The sequence below is a fragment of the Malania oleifera genome, chromosome 12, assembly GCF_029873635.1.
Source record: "Malania oleifera isolate guangnan ecotype guangnan chromosome 12, ASM2987363v1, whole genome shotgun sequence".
In the NCBI taxonomy this organism is placed as follows: domain Eukaryota; kingdom Viridiplantae; phylum Streptophyta; class Magnoliopsida; order Santalales; family Ximeniaceae; genus Malania; species Malania oleifera.
Window position 1 is genome coordinate 82,321,964 of NC_080428.1, and position 21,010 is coordinate 82,342,973.

The 21,010-nt window shown below is 34.6% G+C and overlaps 2 protein-coding genes across 2 annotated transcripts; both read left to right on the top strand.

Annotated features, from left to right (window-relative positions):
* The first annotated feature begins 761 nt into the window (after positions 1-761).
* Positions 762-4,072, top strand: LOC131144037 (beta-glucosidase 13-like). Its single transcript, XM_058092383.1, has 11 exons — positions 762-878; positions 994-1,069; positions 1,209-1,286; positions 1,454-1,541; positions 1,649-1,865; positions 1,990-2,108; positions 2,241-2,461; positions 2,615-2,646; positions 3,224-3,230; positions 3,468-3,576; positions 3,808-4,072. The coding sequence occupies exons 1-11, from the start codon at positions 762-764 to the stop codon at positions 4,070-4,072; spliced, it is 1,329 nt and encodes a 442-aa protein (XP_057948366.1).
* Positions 4,073-6,075: 2,003 nt separating this feature from the next.
* LOC131144038 (beta-glucosidase 13-like) lies at positions 6,076-10,927 on the top strand. The gene is made up of 11 exons (XM_058092384.1): positions 6,076-6,312; positions 7,689-7,764; positions 8,070-8,153; positions 8,267-8,354; positions 8,477-8,693; positions 9,351-9,466; positions 9,591-9,811; positions 9,934-9,965; positions 10,137-10,242; positions 10,410-10,518; positions 10,660-10,927. Exons 1-11 carry the CDS (start codon positions 6,076-6,078, stop codon positions 10,925-10,927), a joined length of 1,554 nt encoding a protein of 517 aa, XP_057948367.1.
* The last annotated feature ends 10,083 nt before the right edge of the window (positions 10,928-21,010 follow it).

The window sequence follows — 21,010 nt, forward strand, 5'->3', positions numbered from 1 at the left end:
TATTTATGTATGAGTGTATAACGCAAGCATATTTATTATTCTACCTTCTAGTTTTTAGGAACCATGGAGTTTACCAAATTGACATGCACTTTTGGAAACAATTGAAATTCTATTAGTTTGTATGTTGAGAATATTTGAGCAGACACAGGACTAACTCTACAGACTAGTTGTATGGCTCACTCTAGCCTTATGTTTAACTGGGATGCTTTCAAAATATGCAGGTCGTTGGGCAATGGCTCTTAACTTTTTAAGAAATCTCTCTCTCTCTCTCTCTCTCTCTCTCTCTCTCTCTCTCTCTCTCTCTCTCTCCATATATATATATATATATATATATAAAAATTCTATAAGGTTGAATCTCGGGTCAGCGTCATACTTACTCGTAAGCTACACAAACTCGACTCGATTCAGAGAGTTAATGTCGAATTCAAGTTACTCGAGTATTTTAACAAGTCGAGTTTGAGCTCAATAATAGTATTCGAGTTGAGTTTTGAGTCTAATTAAGCTTTTAATTTTATTACTTTTATATTATATATCATATAGTATATATTTTATAAACATATTCAACATTATATGTGCATTTGATTCCTAATTAATCACCCATGTCATGGCTACGAAAAACTGATCATAACTAGAAATCAAGACCACCGCCGTCCGAGTAGCACCTTTTAATTTATAACTATATCTCTTCAAAAGCATGTTTATATGTATGTATGTATGTATGTATGTATGTATGTATGTATGGTCTAATTAGATGGCATGTCATGGCATGCATATGGATGCAGACGGAGAGTTTGCCAAATGAAGGAGGGAGAGGATCGAGCACCTGGGACTCTTTCATCGGGGACACTCCAGCAGTCAACTCCTTAGAACTATACAAAGTACTTGTTCATCATATATATATATATATATATATATATATATATATATATATATCCAACTTTAATTTATATATATGTATAAGACAATAATAAATTTATATATAACTTAATACAGGAGGACGTTCAGTGCTTGAAGAACATGAAGGCGGATGTGTATAGATTTTCAATTGCTTGGCCCAGGCTACTCCCAAGTACATATTTACAGTCCTTCATACCCTAATACTCTACCAATTTTATTTATAATTATTTAAATGTACACCAAATCATTAATGTTAATCTATATATCTGAATGAATTAATTGTTATGTCTTTGTTTTTTTGGATTTCACAGAAGGAAAATTAAGTGAGGGAATTAACCAAGAAGGCATCGATTTCTACAACAATTTGATAAATGAACTGATAGCAAATGGTAATTATTTATTTAATACAATCTTCTTTGATCTCTTCTTCTTCTCCTCCTCCTTCTAGTATGTGTCTGTCCATGAACGATATTAATTATTTCTTAAATTTAATTTTTCTCTTTGGATCACTAACAATACTTATGGGACTTTTTTTTTTCTTGGGAATTAATTGAAGGAATTGAGCCTTTTGTGACATTATTCCACTTTGACTTGCCGACGGTTCTACAAGATGAATATAATGGCTTCTTGGGCACCGAATTTGTGTAGGGTTTTTAATTAATTAATGTACTAAATTATATATAGATTCTTATTAATTTATATATGTACATTTGTACTTAAGTACATGATCTTCTTCTAATTGTAAAATTAGGGAGGATTACAAGAACTACGCAGATCTTTGTTTCAAAACCTTCGGAGATAGGGTCAAACACTGGATTACATTTAACGAGCCAGAAGTTTTTTCTGCATACGGGTATAGATCGGGCTTGACGCCACCTGACGATCGCGCAAAGAATCCCTACATTGCTGCCCATCATCTCCTTCTTGCCCATGCCAACGCTGCCAAAGTTTATAGAGAAAATTACCAGGTTCTATATATATATATATAATCGTGAATAATTATTTTCCTAAATAATTTTTAAAAATTTTAACATTATAACTCATAGAGTGGGCGTAAATTAATGAATTAATTAAGTAATATTTTGGATGCAGGATACTCAAGGAGGAGAGATTGGTTTGTCGTTGGGTGCTCAATGGTATTTGCCACTCACAGACGACTCTCCTCAAGACAAAGATGGAGCAAGCAGGGCTTGGGATTTCATGGTTGGCTGGTAATTAGTTTTAATCCGAAATTAATAATTTGCACACTAATTGTGTTTCTTAATTAATTAATTAATTAATTATTAATCAATGGTACGCGACTACATGTATATATATATATATATATATATATATATATATAGGTTTTTGGATCCATTGGTGACGGGAGACTATCCATTTAGCATGAAGGCCATAGTGAGGGACAGGCTGCCGGAGTTCAGTGAAAGTGAGAAGGCGCTGCTGAAAGGGGCTTTTGATTTTGTGGGCATAAATTATTACACCTCAAGCTATGTCAAGGCTCTCCCCATCTCTCCCAATGACGTCCCCACTGACTACCAGGCTGACACCTATGTCCAAACTTCGTGTACCTATCTCTATTCATACAATTCACTCTCTTCTATTCTATTGCTATTTGCTAGTTACTCTATATCTCACGTACCTTAATGTTTGTTCTTTGTTTGGAGACGACTAAATTTTATATGATCATTAAATTAATTCTTCTGCTTTCCTCTCTCAGCGGAAAAAGACGGAATCCCCATTGGTCCAAAGGTACAATAATTATGCCATAGTATTGTAGAATTTTTTACCATCAAAGTAGATATTCAGAGGCTTTCTGTAGATTGAAATAGTGGGTTTTTACCATTTAAAGAAAATTTTGACTTATATTCTTTCTAGTCATTAGATTTATAGACTTAATTTATTCATTGATAAGTTAAGCCAGGACGATCGAAATTGCAATTAGATTTTTAAGAAATTATATTAATTTTAAATGTTGTATCTCACTTTGACCGTGCGCTTCAATTGGATTCATCCGTGACCAAAAGAGATTCAAATTTGATTAATACGTAAAACATATATGTATAAGTTAAATTAAACTTTCTTTTTTGGTATCCTTTTTTAGAATCATATGTGAATGTATGACTATTTGGTCATATAAAAACTTCGTTATGTATATAATGGGGGTTAAAAATAAAATTCACCCCGAAGCAAAGTGTGGACTTAACCTCGACTTGAGTGTCTTGCTGAGGTTAATTAATTAAATCGAATCAGACTTTTTTTGGATATCCCTTCACCTTTTTTTGGTACTTTTTTTTGTTGTGCTTAATTTAATTCATGAATATTGCAGGCCGAAGGTATGGACCAAATTTATGCATACCCAGCAGGGTTGGCTAACATTTTGGCATTCATCAAATATAGATACAACAACCCTAAAATTTTCATTACTGAAAATGGTAATTAATTATGTCAAGATTGTTTATTGTATAAATATACTAGTAATTAGTTTCTTCAAGATTTTTCTAAAGAAGAATACATATGTACGAGCGTAGTTTTTTAATTGATTTTAATATTTATCTATTTTTTTCTTATAGGGTACCCTGAAAAAAGGGACGATACAATTCCTATTGTGAAAGCTCTTCAAGATGATGTCAGAATTAGTTGGATCCAAGATCATCTTGCCTCTATTAAAGAAGCTTTGAGGTAACCTCTTAATGGGAGTACTGATAATTAATGTTTTTAATAATTAAATCACTAACTTAACTTTTAAAAGGTAAATCACTAAATTATTATGGAAATGCTTTGTGACAAAATATTTGTTTTGCCTTGGTCAAGTTCAATTACATCAAATATTCAACAGTCCTGCTGAATGATTAAGGATAATAATGGCCTTCATCTCCTCTCTCAACTCATTATTTTATATATATATAACAGTGGTGGAGTAAACGTCAATGGGTATTTCGCATGGGCGTTGATGGACTGCATGGAAATGGCTCAATTATACACCGTGCGCTTTGGGCTCAACTACACTGATTATCTGAATGACTATGCTCGCTACCCCAAAAAATCCGCTTTTTGGCTCAGCAATTTCCTCACCGCCTCCGACACTGCTACTGCCGCTGCCACCGCCGACACTACTACCGCCAGCGTTAGCACCAACGGCACCGCCACCGCCACCGCCACAGCCACCGCCGCCTAGACTACTACCGCCGCCGCGGCTGCCACCAGCTCATCATCTGCTTCCGCACGAAAAAACCGCCGCCGCCACCACCACTTTTCCATTAATTTAAATATAATATAAATGCATGCTATAATTAGTAATGGAGTGTTCTGTGAGACAGAATAAAATAAATATAAGCTGGTGGATGTATTAATGTGTGTGGCTAAAATTTATATGTATGTGTATGGCTAAAATTTATATGTAATGGCGTGCTTCTTTATTTGAGCGTTTTTTTTTCTTTTTAAATGTATTTCTCTTGGCTTATTTATTTCGGCCCATTGAGGTTGGGCAGCCCAACAGGCTATCGGCGAAGCCCAATGAGTCCGATCCATCGGCCTGAGCCTGGTTTATTGATAACAGTTCCAAGCCTGACCTGGGTTTTAATTAGTTGGGCTGTAAAAGTTGGAGTCATGTCGGCCCACATACTTGGGCAAATGGTTCGGGCCCAAAGGCTAGCCCAAGTAGTAATAGCTAAATGGAATAGAATGGCAGTGTCCCTACAATCGAGGATATCAAATAAAACCCTAAAAATTATTGAAAGTGTAGGAGAAATAACTCATAGGCAATGAGCGAAATGTATAGAAACCTCCAAGAGCCTATTAGCAAAATTTCAGATTTGAAATTTTAAAAATTTTGAATATAAAAACACAAGCACTTCATGTCCCACTTCAACATTGATCAAAATCCTTCAAAAGATTCATTCAATTGTGTTATCCCTCTACACCAATACACAAAATTATAATAAATTATTATATGTATGTATGTTCTAATAATATATAAAATAGAATAAAATATCAAATAGAATGAAATTGAATTCATTACTTGATTATTTCATGATGTCTGTTCAAATTTTTATTTTATCTTATCCCATATTATTCTATAAATCAACCTCCAAACTTTACCTAAAAGGAATTTTTTTCTATAGCACCATTGAATGTCATGCTATCTTCATCTTCATTTATTTATGACTTTCCTCTTCTATCTAAAGAAAAATAATTACTTACGTAAAATTGACATATACCCAATTTTTCAAGAACTCAAATAAAAAATAAATAAATAAAAGTTATTAAGTAATAAATTTGTCATTTTTTATCTAATTCTATTCCAATTTTACCTAATGTGCTTTGGTGGCAACTATAGTGAGGTGGAATCGCCACATGAGCATTTAGAAATAGAATAATTACATAATTCATGTGAAACACGTCAGCTAGGATATTAAAATCTTTTATCTATTTTAAAAAGTGTAGTTTTGACCTAGGTCGTGTAAGATTGGAATAGGATTAGATATTGAGATTAAAAGTTGTATTCCCCAGGCTTGTCTAGAGTGAGAGTCAACTATAAAATTATTAAATATTATTATTTATCAATTAAAATACAAGGAGAGGAGTTTTCCATGATTAGAATTTACAATATGTACAAGCTTGAAAGCATAAATTAATAATTAGCGTGCTCCATGCAGGCAAATGGCATTATTTAATTCAACTAATTTATTGTAGGCAATTGTGTGCTCCTAATTAATTATTTTATCCAGAATAAATTATTTAGGTTGGTAAAGGTTGTGATCTGCTTAGTAATATTTTGTTGAGCATTTATTATGGTATTAGTTATTACTTAAGATTGATGCATTGTTAATGAATGATTAATGTATATCGCTATATCATTAGACCTAAATCAACCCGATTGATCGAAATGGAAATCTGGTAATCGGGCTTAAATCCAGTTGGGTTTTAAATGATCAACATAAAAAATACATACAATCCGATCGAAGTTAATCAGACCCTTCTTTTCCTAAAAATTGCATTCACACTTTAATCAATTGATTTATTTTAACTTAATAAATATTAATTGCATCTAATTTGTCTCGTATCGTCCCTATAAATTCCTCACTACCATCACCTCCATTTCCTTCAAAGCAAATCTCATCGCCTCCCCTGATCTCTCTCTCATCATCACTTTTTCATTTATTCATCTCTGTCTCACCAATGGCCCTTCTCATCAATCTCCCATTGCCAAAATGTTCTTCTTTTCCTTCTTCTGCAGGTTTGACCGTTGCAACGTCCACAACATCATTCATTTCAAACAAGGGTCGAAATTACCAAAATGCCCTTCCTCCCAAGAGGAGGGGTTCCCCGACTTTCGTCATAAGATGTTCTTCGGACGTATCCAGAAGCGACTTCCCTTCCAATTTTATCTTTGGCGCTTCCACTTCTGCTATTCAGGTCTCCTTTTTTCCCTCTCCACCCACCATTTTATTTTTATTTTTTTCCACCACAGAGCCACACACATGCTTTTTTTTTTTTTTTTTAAATAATAATATTAAAAAAAATTCAACCGTAAATTGAGCGATTACTTTCGAGAGGTTGATTAGAACAGTACCCTATTGAGCCCTACAATACCCACTAGGTAAATTAGGTAGCTTCAAAAAGGTAAATAAAGCAGGGCTCTACAGTACCTACTAGGTAAATTAGGTAACTTCAAAAAGGTAAATAAAGTGGGTAAATACGTAGTAAATCTTGTATTTTAACCTTCTTCATCATTAGCGTTTCCCTCTTCATGGGTGAAAAAAAGTGCTTGGGAACTTGAAATGGATCTGAAATTCAGTGCCAACTTAATTAGTTTTTAGTTATCATTCATATGCTTAATTATTAGAAAACAAAGAACAAGTCCCTAAGAGTGTGTGTGGTTCAATTTTGTATATGTTTGCAACAAGCGATTAGGCTTAAGTAAGCCACTTTTACCTCATTTGGGACTTGACATGAGTTTAGATTTACATGTTAATTTGCATGAATTTAGAAAAAATGTAGTATACATAAAATTGTATTGAATTTTTTCGGAACACAATTTTGGCATGGGCATGTTTGGAGCTAACAAAAGTAAAGGCTAGTCATGCACACATCCACACAATCTTTATATGTACATACCAAGTTGCAGACAAGATAATTATCATAGCTAATCTATTAATTTAGTGCTCTAGCATGAAATCTTAACCAACGTAACATACCTCTCAGAAACAAGTCTCAAGCAATGATAACTCGATTTTTAAGCGTGTCACAGCCCGTATTATGAAAATCTAATGCAACATCTTCAATTGGGCAGACCACTTTCACCATCGATTTGGTGCCGCACTATAGTGTCCAAAGTGGTATGATAATGGCTGAAGCTCCCAGTTATAAAAAAAATAAGAAATAAAAAAACATCGGCATTAATATTGACAAAAATAATTTAATAATAGACGTTAATTTTCCTTATAAAATTAAAATTAGATGACAAATCCATGCTAATTGCGTTAAGGTAAAAAAAAAAAAAAAAAATTCTCTCTCTCTCTCTCTCTCTCTCTCTCTCTCTCTCTCTCTCTCTCTCTCTCTGATATGGTGTCTGTGCAGACAGAGAGTTTACCATCGACAGGGGGGAGAGGACCAAGCACCTGGGATTCTTTCCTTGAAGACGAGCCAGCAGTTGACTCCTACAAAAAATATCTTGTTCGTATTTCTTAATTATTTTCCTACTCCATAATATTTCTTTCTCACGAATAAAATTAATTAAAGCATCACCTTATCACAATATGTATATGTATATTATATACACGCACATTCAGGCTGATGTGCGTTGCTTGAAGGACATGAAGGCGGACTCCTACAGATTCTCCATTTCTTGGTCCAGGATCCTTCCAAGTACTTCCGCCCTGCATGCTCTTTCATTTCGATCAATCACATTTGAATTCATCCCCTTTTCACTTTACTTTTAAAATTTTCAGTTTTTAGAATACTACTTTAATTTTTTTTAACAATATTTATCTCAATTTTTAAAAATAAAAAAAATAATTTGAACACTTTAAAATTTTCACAGCATTTAAAATAATAATAATAATAATTATTATTATTATTATTATCTAGCTTTGACTAAACAGGCCAGCTAGAAAAATGTGTATTGTATATTAACAAGAGTCTTTTTGTTTTGTTTGGAACCTCGACCGAAGATGGGAAACTTACTGATGAAAGCAGTATCAACCAAGAAGGCATCGATTTCTACAACAATTTGATAGATAGCCTAATCGCCGATGGTAATTAATTTAGGAAAATCGCTTATTTAGTTCTTAATCGTGCAAATTTTTTCATTAGTTATAATTTATAATTAATTTTGCATTATAAGAAGAATAATTAATCTCTGTGGTAGGCATTGAGCCTTTCGTGACATTATTCCACTTCGATTTGCCTGCGTCTCTACAAAGCCAGTACAATGGCTTATTGAGTTCAGACTTCGTGTAAGTATTTTCATCATTTTTATTTATTTATTAATAATTCTAGATTAATGCAAATAATAAATAAATAAATAAATAAATAAATAGAGGGTAAAAAATTATTTTTAATTAAAAAAATTGTGTAGGGATGACTTCAGGAACTATGCTGGGCTGTGTTTCAAGATATTTGGGAAGAAGGTGAAGCACTGGATAACGTTTAACGAGCCAGAGGTGTTCTGCCAGTATGGGTATAAGACAGACATGGTGGGAAAAAACCACCCTGCCTTGTATCCCTACGTCGCAGCTCACCACCTCTTGCTTGCTCATGCTAAGGCCGCCCAACTCTACCGAGATCTCCATCAGGTATGCAAGCATGTGTGTACATCATACATTTATGTATATATTTTAACAAAACCTCAGTAATACCGTAGTTATAAGCAAGACACATAAAATTTATAAATAAACTAACAAAATCATCCCAAACATCAAAACCATTACTAAAAAAAACCAAAATTATTATCCAACTAAAACAATCTATATATAGTCAAAACTAACAAAAAACAAATATAAACAAATTATCTGCAAACATAAATTAGAGGAAAAATCAAATGATGACAATTAAAGACGAAAGCTTGGAATACTATCTTATCCATACAAATGATATTTCTCATTTTACTCGACAGCACATCACCTATATATATATATATATATATATATATATATATACATATATTTTATAGGATAAAAGGCATTCACCTTATTGAGAGGTTTGATAAAAGATCGAGAACCACTCTAAGATTTCAAAATTTTAAAATGTCTAGTATGAGGTTTTAAAACCCCTCTTTTGAGAGAATTCTATCTACTATCTTTTTATTAAATCTCAATAGAGGCATGTGACACTTTTAAAATCCGAGAGGGTGTTGGTCCTACACGTGAAACCCCATCACTGTTGAATTGATAAAGCTAATAATTTATATATGTGACAGTTTAAATTTAAACGTGGTGTGTATATGTATATAGGGCACTCAAAATGGGGAAATAGGCATGTCATTGAGCGCTGAATGGTTTTTGCCGCACTCAAGTTCCCCCACAGACAAAGATGCTGCCAACCGTGCTTGGGACTTCATGGTTGGATGGTAATTAATTAAAATTGATTATTATATATTTATCTTTCTTTAAATTTATATTAGTTAATGAATTTAATTTGGTCCTAACTAATTATTAATCTGTGTTGAACATAATATGATTATGCGTAAATAGGTTTTTGGACCCACTGGTAACGGGAGATTACCCATTTAGCATGAAAGCGATTGTTCGGGATCGGCTCCCAACGTTCACGGAGGAGGAGGCAGCCCTCGTGAAGGACTCCTTCGATTTTATCGGCATCAATTACTACACCTCAAGATACACCAAAGGCCTCCCCATTTCCCCCAACGACGTCGCTTCTAGCTACTGGAAAGATAAATATGTCCGCAATCTCGGTAATTAATATTAATTAATTAACTAATTAATGCAGCTGTACTGCAATGTTATTAATTAGTTTTTTTTTTTTTTTCAAGTTTCTCATATTTCTTAATTAATATTTGATTTACATCTCTTGCAGTGGTCAAAGATGGGAAACTTATTGGTCCAGAGGTGGGTGCATCGCTAGTTCTCATGATTAATTAATTTTTATGATTAATTAAAAGACCATCCTCTCTCCATCTCTTTCCTTTTCTTAATTAATTCGCACACTTTCTTCTCCCTATTTTTTTTTTCCCTTTCTTTTTTTGCTAAAATAGATTAGTTGTCCATCTATTGTTGTAGGCCCAGGGCGAAAAGGCGATTTTCATTTATCCCAAAGGATTAGCTGCTATTTTGATTCATTTGAAGTTAGTTTACAACAATCCAAAAGTTTACATTACTGAGAATGGTAAGTGATGGGTAAATTTAAAGAGCTCGATTCCTATATTTAAAATTTAAATTTTACGAATGATATCTCACATGGGGTCCATTAATTATTAATAATATTTTTCAAGTACCATTTTAGTTAATAAGTAAGATTATGGATTTTAATTAACTTGAAAATAATTAATACAGGGTATCCACAAAAAAGGGATGACTCCCTTCCCGTCGAGGAAGCACTTCAAGACGATATCCGGATTAGCTGCATCCAAGACCATCTCTCTGCCGTCAAGGCAGCTTTGAAGTACGTACATACCTACGTAGATCTTGCAATTTCATGCATGCATGCAAAATTATGCTTAATTAATTCACTCTATCCATCGAACTTGAAATTTAAAATTATATTAATTTATATAATAAATTTAAAATTCGAACTTGAATGCAGGGAGGGGGCGAACGTGAATGGGTACTTCATATGGTCACTAATGGACTGCATGGAAATGGGGTCGGGCTACACCGTTCGGTATGGCCTTAACTACACCGACTATGACCGTCACTGGGACCGCTATGCCAAGAAATCCGCCCTCTGGCTCCGCGATTTCTTATCTTCCTCCTCTGCCTCCGCCTCCACCACCACTACCACTACCACGCCTGCCGCCGCCGCACCCGCCAACGGCGCCACTACCAACAACGTCCCTGCCGCCGTCAGCTAGCTTCGAACTGAAAAACTGGCCGAACTTGTGGTTTGTTTGTTTCGTAGCTCAAACATCAAATTAGTCGATTAAAAAAGGGAGGAAGGGAAGGAGGGGGCGTGGGGGTGGAGGGGTCTGTTTGGCAATTAATTAATTAATTAATTAGTCAGCTTGTTGCAGGTTGTAATAATGCATTTAAGCAGAACTCAAACCTTTTGCTTCTCCGAATGGAATTAAATAAATATTTGATTTTTGTTGCATTAATTGTGGGAGTTCATTGGCCAAAAGCAGAATCCTTTTTTTTTTCCCCCTGATTGATGGGAATTTAAAAACCCATCCATTATAGCAGTGAGCTTCACCTTTTAATTGGACGACTTTTGGATTAGGGTGCATGTACAAATTAATGCGATTCGGGAGGAGAAGAATCGTCTTAATTTCATTAGATTGTTTGATATTTAATTGTGACATTAATATCCCTAATTTATATTCACAAAGAACTATGAATAATAATACCTTTCTAAACAAACACCGTTTAAATTTTAAAAGAGCTATTAATTATTTATATCTCGTCAAATGTTTATGCCCCTATTTTGACAATTATTTCCCAACAATCATGCCATCTAAAATTTAATCATAAAATTTGAAATATTTAATTTTAAATATAAGATCTTAATTAAATATATTTATATCTATATTTAATTATTTATCTTTAGATTCTGAACTTAATTTCCCTACAAATTTAATTTTAACTAGTGCGGGAAAAGGCCCCAACTTCAACAGCCTTATAGCGTGCAAGGTTTATGAAAATTGCCTCATAAATTTATTTTAATTATTTCAAAAAATGAAATAAAAATTTATGAACAGTGTGCCTCACAAATGCTGTAGATACCCCAATTTATCCGCCGGGGGTCTTATATTACAAAAACAAGAAAAAAAAAAATTTTTATTATTTCTTCATATAAAAAAAATACAGGAAAAAATAAATAAATGAAAAATGTACAAAAAATTACAGAGATAGAAGAAAATTTCATTGGAAGGATAATAAAAAAAGAGAGGAAAAATAAAAGGAAGTGGGCCAGAGCAAAGTCTTCAATCTGCAAATCAACATGAAGCCTACAAGGAAAAGAAAAGAAGTCAAAACAAGTGCTGAAATTAAAAAAATTAATGTGAATTTGATGATTGATGAAATTGAAAGCGAATTAAGCAAATCAAAATTAATCAGAATTAATCACAATTTAATTGGACATTCCACAAAAGCCTATAAATAGTGAGGCATTCAGAGCGAAGGACAGACAAGATTCACAAAGTGAGGGATGCAGAGAAATTCGCAGACAATGAACACACAAACAACATTCAGATAGTGAGAGAAATTTGCATTACATAGTAAATGCATTATAGAAATTCATACACTCAATGAGTGACACACACGTAAACAGAGGCATTCAGTGAAAGCAATTCACACAAAAATTTTTAAGAAAGAATACAGATGGCAGACATTTTGATAGTGAAGATCAGAAAATTGCTGGGGAAAATTGCAACTTCGGAGGCTCTAGAGATCGGAGTTTGGATTTCAAATTTGCAGAAACAAGATTTTAAAGTTGGTGGAGTTTGAGGACCGGAGGTTGGTTTTAATTTTAATTTAGTTTTTCTGTGTTCAATTTGTATGAAAATAGGCTGCAGGAAAGATACGACCCGATCCAAATCAGATCCAATTGACCCGATCCATTTACTTGACCCAGTGGGCTTGGGTTGACCCGACCCTTGCAGACCCGAGACCCAAATCCAATTCAGATCTAGGTCCAGTAATACATGAACCCACTCAGTCCACACAAAGCCCATACATTCAAATCAGGCCCAACAATGGACCTGAGCCCACACGTCCCAAACTAGGACTAGAACCCACTGAGATCCAGTGAGTTGACTCACTCGAGTCAACCCAAACTTAACCTAGTGAGTTGACTCACTCATGTCAAACCAACCCATTGAGCTCACTTCTCGGCAAAACCTATCAAATAATGCAAAACAAAAATAAAAAATGTAACAACCCCAAAAATAACGTACATGTAAGTGTAAAATAAAAAATTTTAAAAATAATTAATTAATTATTTAATTAATTAATAATTAATTAAATAATATTATATATATATATATATATGGCCTTTAGGACATCTATTTCTTCCCACAATCACTTCTCCTCTCTCTCTCTCTCTCTCCCCCTCTCAAATTCACTCTCTCTCTCCCTCTCTAGTTCTCTTCCTTTCCTCTGCAAAAATATTTGAATCTCAATTTTCTTTCTAGTTTTGCAAAATTTGAGGAACGGAGATTTCATTTTTTACATGCTGTAGGCATTACTCCAAAACTAGTGTAAGTGGACTAAATTATGTCAGATTTTATTTTAAGCATATTCCTGATTTAAATTGATTATGTGAATTTAATTATATCCATATGCGTGAGTTAAATTATACCTCGGGATGAGCTAGCATAATATTCCTCAATACGAGTGAGGCACTGATCAAGGGAGGATACTTTCTCTTGAAGGGTTTGAAGTCTTGACCTCATATCGTTGCTGAAGGTGGAGAATTCACTATGAAAGGACATGAACCAATAAGGAGTGTCTACAGGAGGTCCTTGGTCATAAGCTGGAGGAGGAGGAGGAGGAGGAGGAGCTGCTGCTAGTGCTCGTTGAGGCCTTCCTCCTTTGAAGTACCAACCCTGACCACTCTTATTATAGGGTGACATGTAGTATGGGAGCTAAAATAGGAGGAGTTAAAATAATTTTCTAGCCCCTAACCTCGGTAGTTAAAACACCGTCACTATAAATCATGTTGGCATAGAAAATTTTTGATAAGATTGGGGAACATGCCTTTAGCTTGATACACTACAAAGTTTTTCCAATCAATATTCCTAAACATGAGGAGTATCTCAAATAATGCAAAAAAAAAAAAATGAAGAATGTAACGACGCCAAAAATAATGTACATGTAAGTGTCAAATAAAAAATAAAAAATTAATTAATTAATTAAATAATATAATATAATAGTGTATATATATATATATATATATATATATATATATATATATATATATATATGTTATTGAAGGATCAGGAAGTAACATGATCCTTTCAGACATCTATTTCTCCCCCTATCCGTTCTCCTCTCTCTCTCCCCCCCCCCTCTCAAATTCACTCTCTCTCTCCCTCTCTAGTTCTCTTCCTTTCCTCTGCAAAAATATTTGAATCTCAATTTTCTTTCTAGTCTTTGCAAAATTTGGGGAACGAAGATTTCATTGTCTGCACGGTGTAGGCATTACTCCAGAACTAGTGTAAATGGACTAGATTATGTCATATTTTATTTTAAGTGTATTTCTGATTTAAATTGATTATGTGAATTTAATATCCATATGAGTGAGTTAAATTATACCTCGGGATGAGCTAGCCTAATATTCCTCAATACGAGTGAGGCGCTGATAAAGGGAGGATACCTTCTCCTGAAGGGTCTGAAGTCCTGACCTCATATCCTTGCTGAAGGTGGAGAATTCACTATGAAAGGACATGAACCAAGAAGGAGTGTCTGTAGGAGGTCCTTAGTCATGAGTTGGAGGAGGAGGAGGAGGGGAGCTATTGCTAGTGCTCATTGAGGCCTTCCTCCTTTGAAGTACCAACCCTGATCACTCTTGTCATAGCCCATTTGTTTAAGGGTTGTGGAGTTGAAGAGATCATAACGAGTACGTTTTATGAACAACTCAAAAGGTGTGGTGATATTGAGTTGAGCAAAGATGAGGTTCAATGCACCCCCATATGGAAGGGTCACTCTAGATATGACAACCGAATAATAATAGGATTTAAATAATAAAAAGGAAGGGAAATGGAAACAGTAACAGAAGGAGGAAATCGACAACATTGCACTTTGGAAGGAATAACAGAGGGAAATTATCAGGGGCTCTTCGACGAACATGGGGGATTTGTCGACAAGGGTATAAGAGAACCTTGTCGACGAAGACAAGATTCGTCAACAAGAAGATACCGAGAGAGAGTTTTAGGGCAGCCTGAAATTCGTCGACGAAAGTGCAGATTCGTTGACGAACTTTCTACTAGACTCGTCGATGAGGTGACGTGTCTTGTTGACGAATCCAACCCTATAAATAGTAAAAAACTCGGATTTTTGATGAAATTCAACGCATAAACTCCCTCTCTCTCCTCCCTTCGGCTCCCTCTTCTTCTCCTTTCGATTTCGGGCTGATTTCTGCCGGTTCGAGGATCTAAAGTCACCACGACTCTCCTGGAGAAGTTCTCTGCATATCTTCTGGAGCGGATCGTTGGTGGAATCTCGTTGAAAATCATCCCTGAATTGAGGTAAGACTTTTTACGCCGAATTTGGTCCTACTGTAGTTATAGAAAATGATATTCGCATGAATATACTGAAGTTTAGTACTAGGAGTTTTTCATTTTCAGGGTATTGAGTAGGAAATCCTACGGGTGTGGGTCCAAAATTTATAGGGGTTTTCTCAGTAGCCAGGTAAGGGAATAAACTAAAACAGTTATTTTCCATGCAAATTATTATTATGTATGAGTAAATTTACTTCCAAAAAAGCATGTATTATATCTGTATATTACGAAAGAATTGCACATTTGAAAAAATGTGATGAATATGTTGAAATGAATATGTATGTATGAGATGTCAAAAACTATGATTTTAGAATACAATGTATGGTTTTATACCACAAATGTGTGGTATGAATATTATTTTACGTGGAAAAATATCATGATATGACAATGATATGAATGAAGTATGTTTTGAGAAATTATGAAAAAATACGGTACATTATGATGTTGAAAATACATGATAAATTGATTATTTTTAGAATGATATACATATATGAAATGATTTCGGCGCAATGCCGTATATGTGTATGAAATGATTTCGACGCGAGGCCGTATTTACGTATAATTTCAGCTCGAGACCGTATTTATGAAACGATCGGCACAAGGCCGTATTTATGAAATGTTCGGTGCGAGGCCGTATTTATGAAATTATGAAAGATACTATAATATCATGTATTATATGTTATCAGAACCCGGATGTTAGTTTAGTTCAGTTCAGGAGCACGGTAGCGTAGTTTATAGATCAGATATCTATGATCAGATTGGTGTTAACCATTCGACGAGGGGGTGGGAGATGGATAGTCGATGTGGCTTTCAGTAGAGTGTGGACGTCCACCTAATAGTCTGGACCAGGGTGTGACGGGCCCATCGTACTTACAGACATTTTTTACTCGGCAGTGGTCGGTCAACCATTATCAGGTCCCGCTTTCGGGCTGCACAACTCGTTATAGGGGGGTAATACATGACATCAACTAATTATTCATCATGTGTATATTTTCAGTATTATAAGTTATAACAAATGTTTTATGTACGATATAATTTATTAACAAATATGAAAGTATATGATCATTCAGTACAATATGATGAACGTTTACAAAAATATGAAATGTACTGTATATGTATAATTGTCTTAAATGTTCATGTTGTCACACAGCTGTATTTAGTTTATTTTCCCTTACTGAGAAGTGTCACCCCCGAACCTAATTAATTTTTCAGGAGACCTTGAGAGACCGGTGGGTCGTGGCCGCCGTTGAGCTTATTGAGTTACCCCACTAGGAAGGTAAGATTTGGTACTAGGATGAGGATTATTTTTTTGTGAGATCCTAATTATATTTGGAATGTTATGGGAGGTTGAAAATATATATATATATATATATATATATATATATATATATGTTATTTTGGAGTAAGTAGATTCTGGTATTATGTTTTATGGTTGTATGGTTGTAATTTTATATTTACTGTTGCGTAGGTTTTCGCTGTGAATGATAGGTGGACTCATTATCCACGGATCCGGGTTGACTATTCGATTTAGTATATTTCATTTTATATTAAGATTTTTGAGGTCGTTACACTAGATGCTTCTAAGTTTGCCCACATCCACTTCAAAATAAGACTGGATAGGTCAAGTTTCTTTCCTTTAAGTAAAAACCATAAAACAAAGCACTTAACATAGGTAAGATGATCGAAAGAGCAAGTCTTGGGTAAGATGTTATATGAAATGTTTTTGTGAAGGATTTAGGCTTGGAGATTCAATTGTTTGTACAACGGTGGATGTCCAAAATACACAGGTTAATTCATTTTCCATAATCAGAGGCAAAAATGCTTCAGGTTTGAAGTCTTGCTCTAAAATCCAGGATTGAGCAAATGCAGGACATTCAAATTCTCCTAGGGTGATATGAAGTATAGGAGCTAAAATCGGAGGAGTTAAAACAATTTTCTTGCCCCTAACCTTGGTAGTTAAAACACCGTCACTATGAACGAATCCAAGGGGAGATTGTTGGAATTATAAGTCATATCCCGTTTTGATTATGACGAATCCAAGGTATCTCACTTGTGCACCTAGTCTTGAACAGGCATTTCTTTTAGATGACACAAAGAGTGAAGGTACTGTTAAGGTCATAAAGAGCAAAGGATGAAGATATCTTTATATTGTAAATGCATTTATTCTTGTTCGGTAATGAAGTATATGGTCTGTAATAATGCATTGCATACATGATAGGATTTAATGCTCAAAGGCCATGAATTGACTTTAGGATCCAAGGCCCTTTGAATTAAATGACATAGGGTTAAAAAGATTTAAAGAATAAAAGAAGGGAAAATCTTAAATCTTGAAGAGCCTCGGTGAACCGAACCTTAAGTGGTCAAATGCTTCGGTCAACCGACCATTAATCTGAGCAATATTATATTGTTCAAGCGACCTGTCCTTAAACAAAGGAAACGTATCGGTCGCCCAAACCCTTTATTTGAACTTGATATTAGATTTCAGGCGACCGGCCTATGTGTCTGAAAATTGCTCGACAAACCGGCTGTAGCACCCCAAAAAAATTAAATTAAATTAAATTTAAAAGAAAATTTAAATATTAATTAATTAATTAATTAAGTATTAATAAACTGAATTAATTAAATGAATAATCTAATAAGATATATGTATATATATATACATAGATATATATAAGGTTAAAAGAATATATATATATAATATAATAAAGTAAGTTATAAAATATATGTATGTAAACTATTAGAATCTTCCTGAAGCAGATTGGATATCTCCACGCCTTTAGACTTTCAATTTTCTGCGTTCACTTTTAGTGTCTGTCACGTCTCCGCATCTCCTCCACTCCTCTCTCCCACTCTTCTCCACCTCGTCTCCGTTATTCGGCCGATTAAAAATCCGAAAATATCGTTGAACTCTGCTCGCTGTCACCGACATTTTTACTTGAGCGGATATGTCGTAAGAGCGGCGTTGGCATATCTCCTGGGGTAAGGCCAAATCTCAAACTTACCTCAATTTCTCTTAAATTATAAACCCCATTAACGAACGGAAATTGTCAGGAAACTCGTGGGGAGATTCTCTACAATCTAGCCGGAGTGGGTTTTCGAATTGGAGTTTCAGGGTACCAATCCTAAATCGGGGATAAGTTTGATAATTTAGGATTTTATTGGGCAATTTAAGGTATTCAGAACTTAGGGAAAGTTGTTCTAAGAATTTTAACGGATAATATGGTGAAATTTGAATTTCAGGATTTCGGGGGTTTTTGAACACCAGGGGCATAGGCTCCCGTTAGCGGGCTTTTTCAGGAATCAGATAAGAGGATTAAGTTAAGTCAGTAATTTTGTGAAAATTGAATCAATTAAATTGTTATGTTTATATAAATTTATTTATTTATTTATTTATTTATTCATTTGGGAATTTAAATGATATTTTGGAAACCAACCATTCGAAAATGATTTTACAAACCTAGGATATATGGTATGATATTTTTGAATAAAATGAACGGTGGAAAGCTTGTTTATTTATATGGATATGTTAAAATGTGAGAAAAATCGTGTGATAGATGATTTAATTTTTATGGATTATTGTATATCTGGATTTGAGATTTTTAAATACTGAATTGTTTGAGAAATACTGGAAATACTTGTGAAAATACTGGAATTGTTTATGAAATGCAGGTGTTTGAATTAACGGCTAATGGCCGGGTGTTATTTGATTGGTCAAGGGCCAGGATTATTATTTGATGACCGAGGGCCGAGTTTTAATTGATGGTTATATCCTGGGTTATATTTTGTGGCTGGGGGCCAAGTGTTTGGAATAACAAGAAATATATATATGAATTAATATTTTAAATGGTGATTTATATTATCTAAATTGCATGATATGCTTTAGAAACCCTGGGGACCAGTGTATTGTGAGCATGGTACCGTTACTAGTTAGACCATGTGCACCCACACTGTCTGAATAGAAGTGTAGGGGGTCCAATCAACTGTCTGCGTGAAGTTGAAATAAGGGCGTCAGACCTACAACTTTGCTATGGATGCCTACATATGTATTTGCAGAAGATGTTTTTGACTTTGTTTGGGCTAATCACCCAAGATTAATCCAGCCTTCAGGCCGCACAACCCGTGCTATAGGGATGTAAATGGCGTGTTTGTCACAGGGAGTGTCTTATATGCATATCTGTTAATTTAAATGAATATAGTTAATTAATAAGATAACTTTGAGGGCTTACTAAGAAATGTGAGTGCCCTGGTAGCAGTAATGGTACTAGAGCAGAGGGAAGCTACTTGTATGGGCGGGTAATCTTCCTTATCCTCAGCTAATTGTGTGTGTGAGTGTAAAATAAGAATGTTTTCATAAATGTGTTTATCTGCATAATAAACTGGTTATTTTCTGTACACTAAATGCATGCTGGCCACACACTGACATTAACTTAGTCTTTCCCTTACTGAGTTGTGCCTCAACCCTACTTTACAAACTATCTTTTCAGGAAATCCTAGAGATCGGGTCTAGCAGGCTAGAGGAGCCGGGTTAGAGGTATAAATTTATGTAGGTAGTGTGTAGATAGAGATTTTATTTTTGTTTAGTTTTATGGGATGCAATTATGTGAGGATGGATATATTTGTGTATAAAGATAGTTAAAACTCTGGTAATGTAATTTGGGGATTTTATATTTTATTTCCACTGCGTATGTGTGTTTTACATTTGATGAATAAGGTATCAGGTACACTGACGTCACTAAAGTAGCACTCCGGACCCACGTGGTGGGTTGAGGTCGTTACATCGGCCTTCTCCCTTCGGCCAACCGACCCTAGCCATCAAGCGACCGAACCTACGAAGGTTCAACGAATCGCCTTGGGACGGTCTACTGACACTATCCTCGGTCAACTGAACCCTCATTTTAATTTGAATCTTCTGTGTGTGTTCGGGCAACCGGTGCTAGCACCTGTTGACCAAACCTCTCGAGTTCCCAAAATTTTTACTGCACTAATCTAGTTTAATTTTTAATTAAACTTTTTCAAAATTTCCTTTGTATCCCTAATGATAAAAAATCTCAGGAATTCTATATATACCTCTTCATTATTCCAGATTCGTAATTTGATTGGCATTAGATTCGCCAAATATTCTCTCAAAATTTCTTTGTGCCTTTATTGCATATCTCTTTTAATATCAAGTATACACTTATGCTTTCTTTCTCTTTATCTTTGCAAAATCATTTAAAAATATGAGAGTTCTATTTGCTTATCCTCTTTATTTTGCAAACTCATTGCAACTTGAAGAGTGAGTGTGGTTTATTCCTGTGAGGCTAATCTTCATTATCTCCCATTGTGTTTATTGCTGAAAAGTTGTTTTTATGGAGATAATATTATTTGGGATTTGGATATTTGAAAATCACTTACTAGTCCTTACATATTTGAATCAAAGATTTTCTTCATTATCATCTCTCTTATCTCTTGATAAATACATTGTTGAGAGACAGATTTAGAATACTCAACTGAGCATTAACTCTTATCATTTGTGAGTGCATTTGTGCCTAAAATTGTATATTATTTGCTTCTTGTAGAAGCACATTCATTTGTACGCAAATCTATTTATTGTATTCCCGACGTTTTGTCAGAAGAAGATTGCACTGGCCTGTAACGTGCACCGGATTGCTTAGACCCGATTAAGAAAATACCAGATGGTTTAGACCCGGTTAAGAAAACCAGGAGCACCTTTTTACT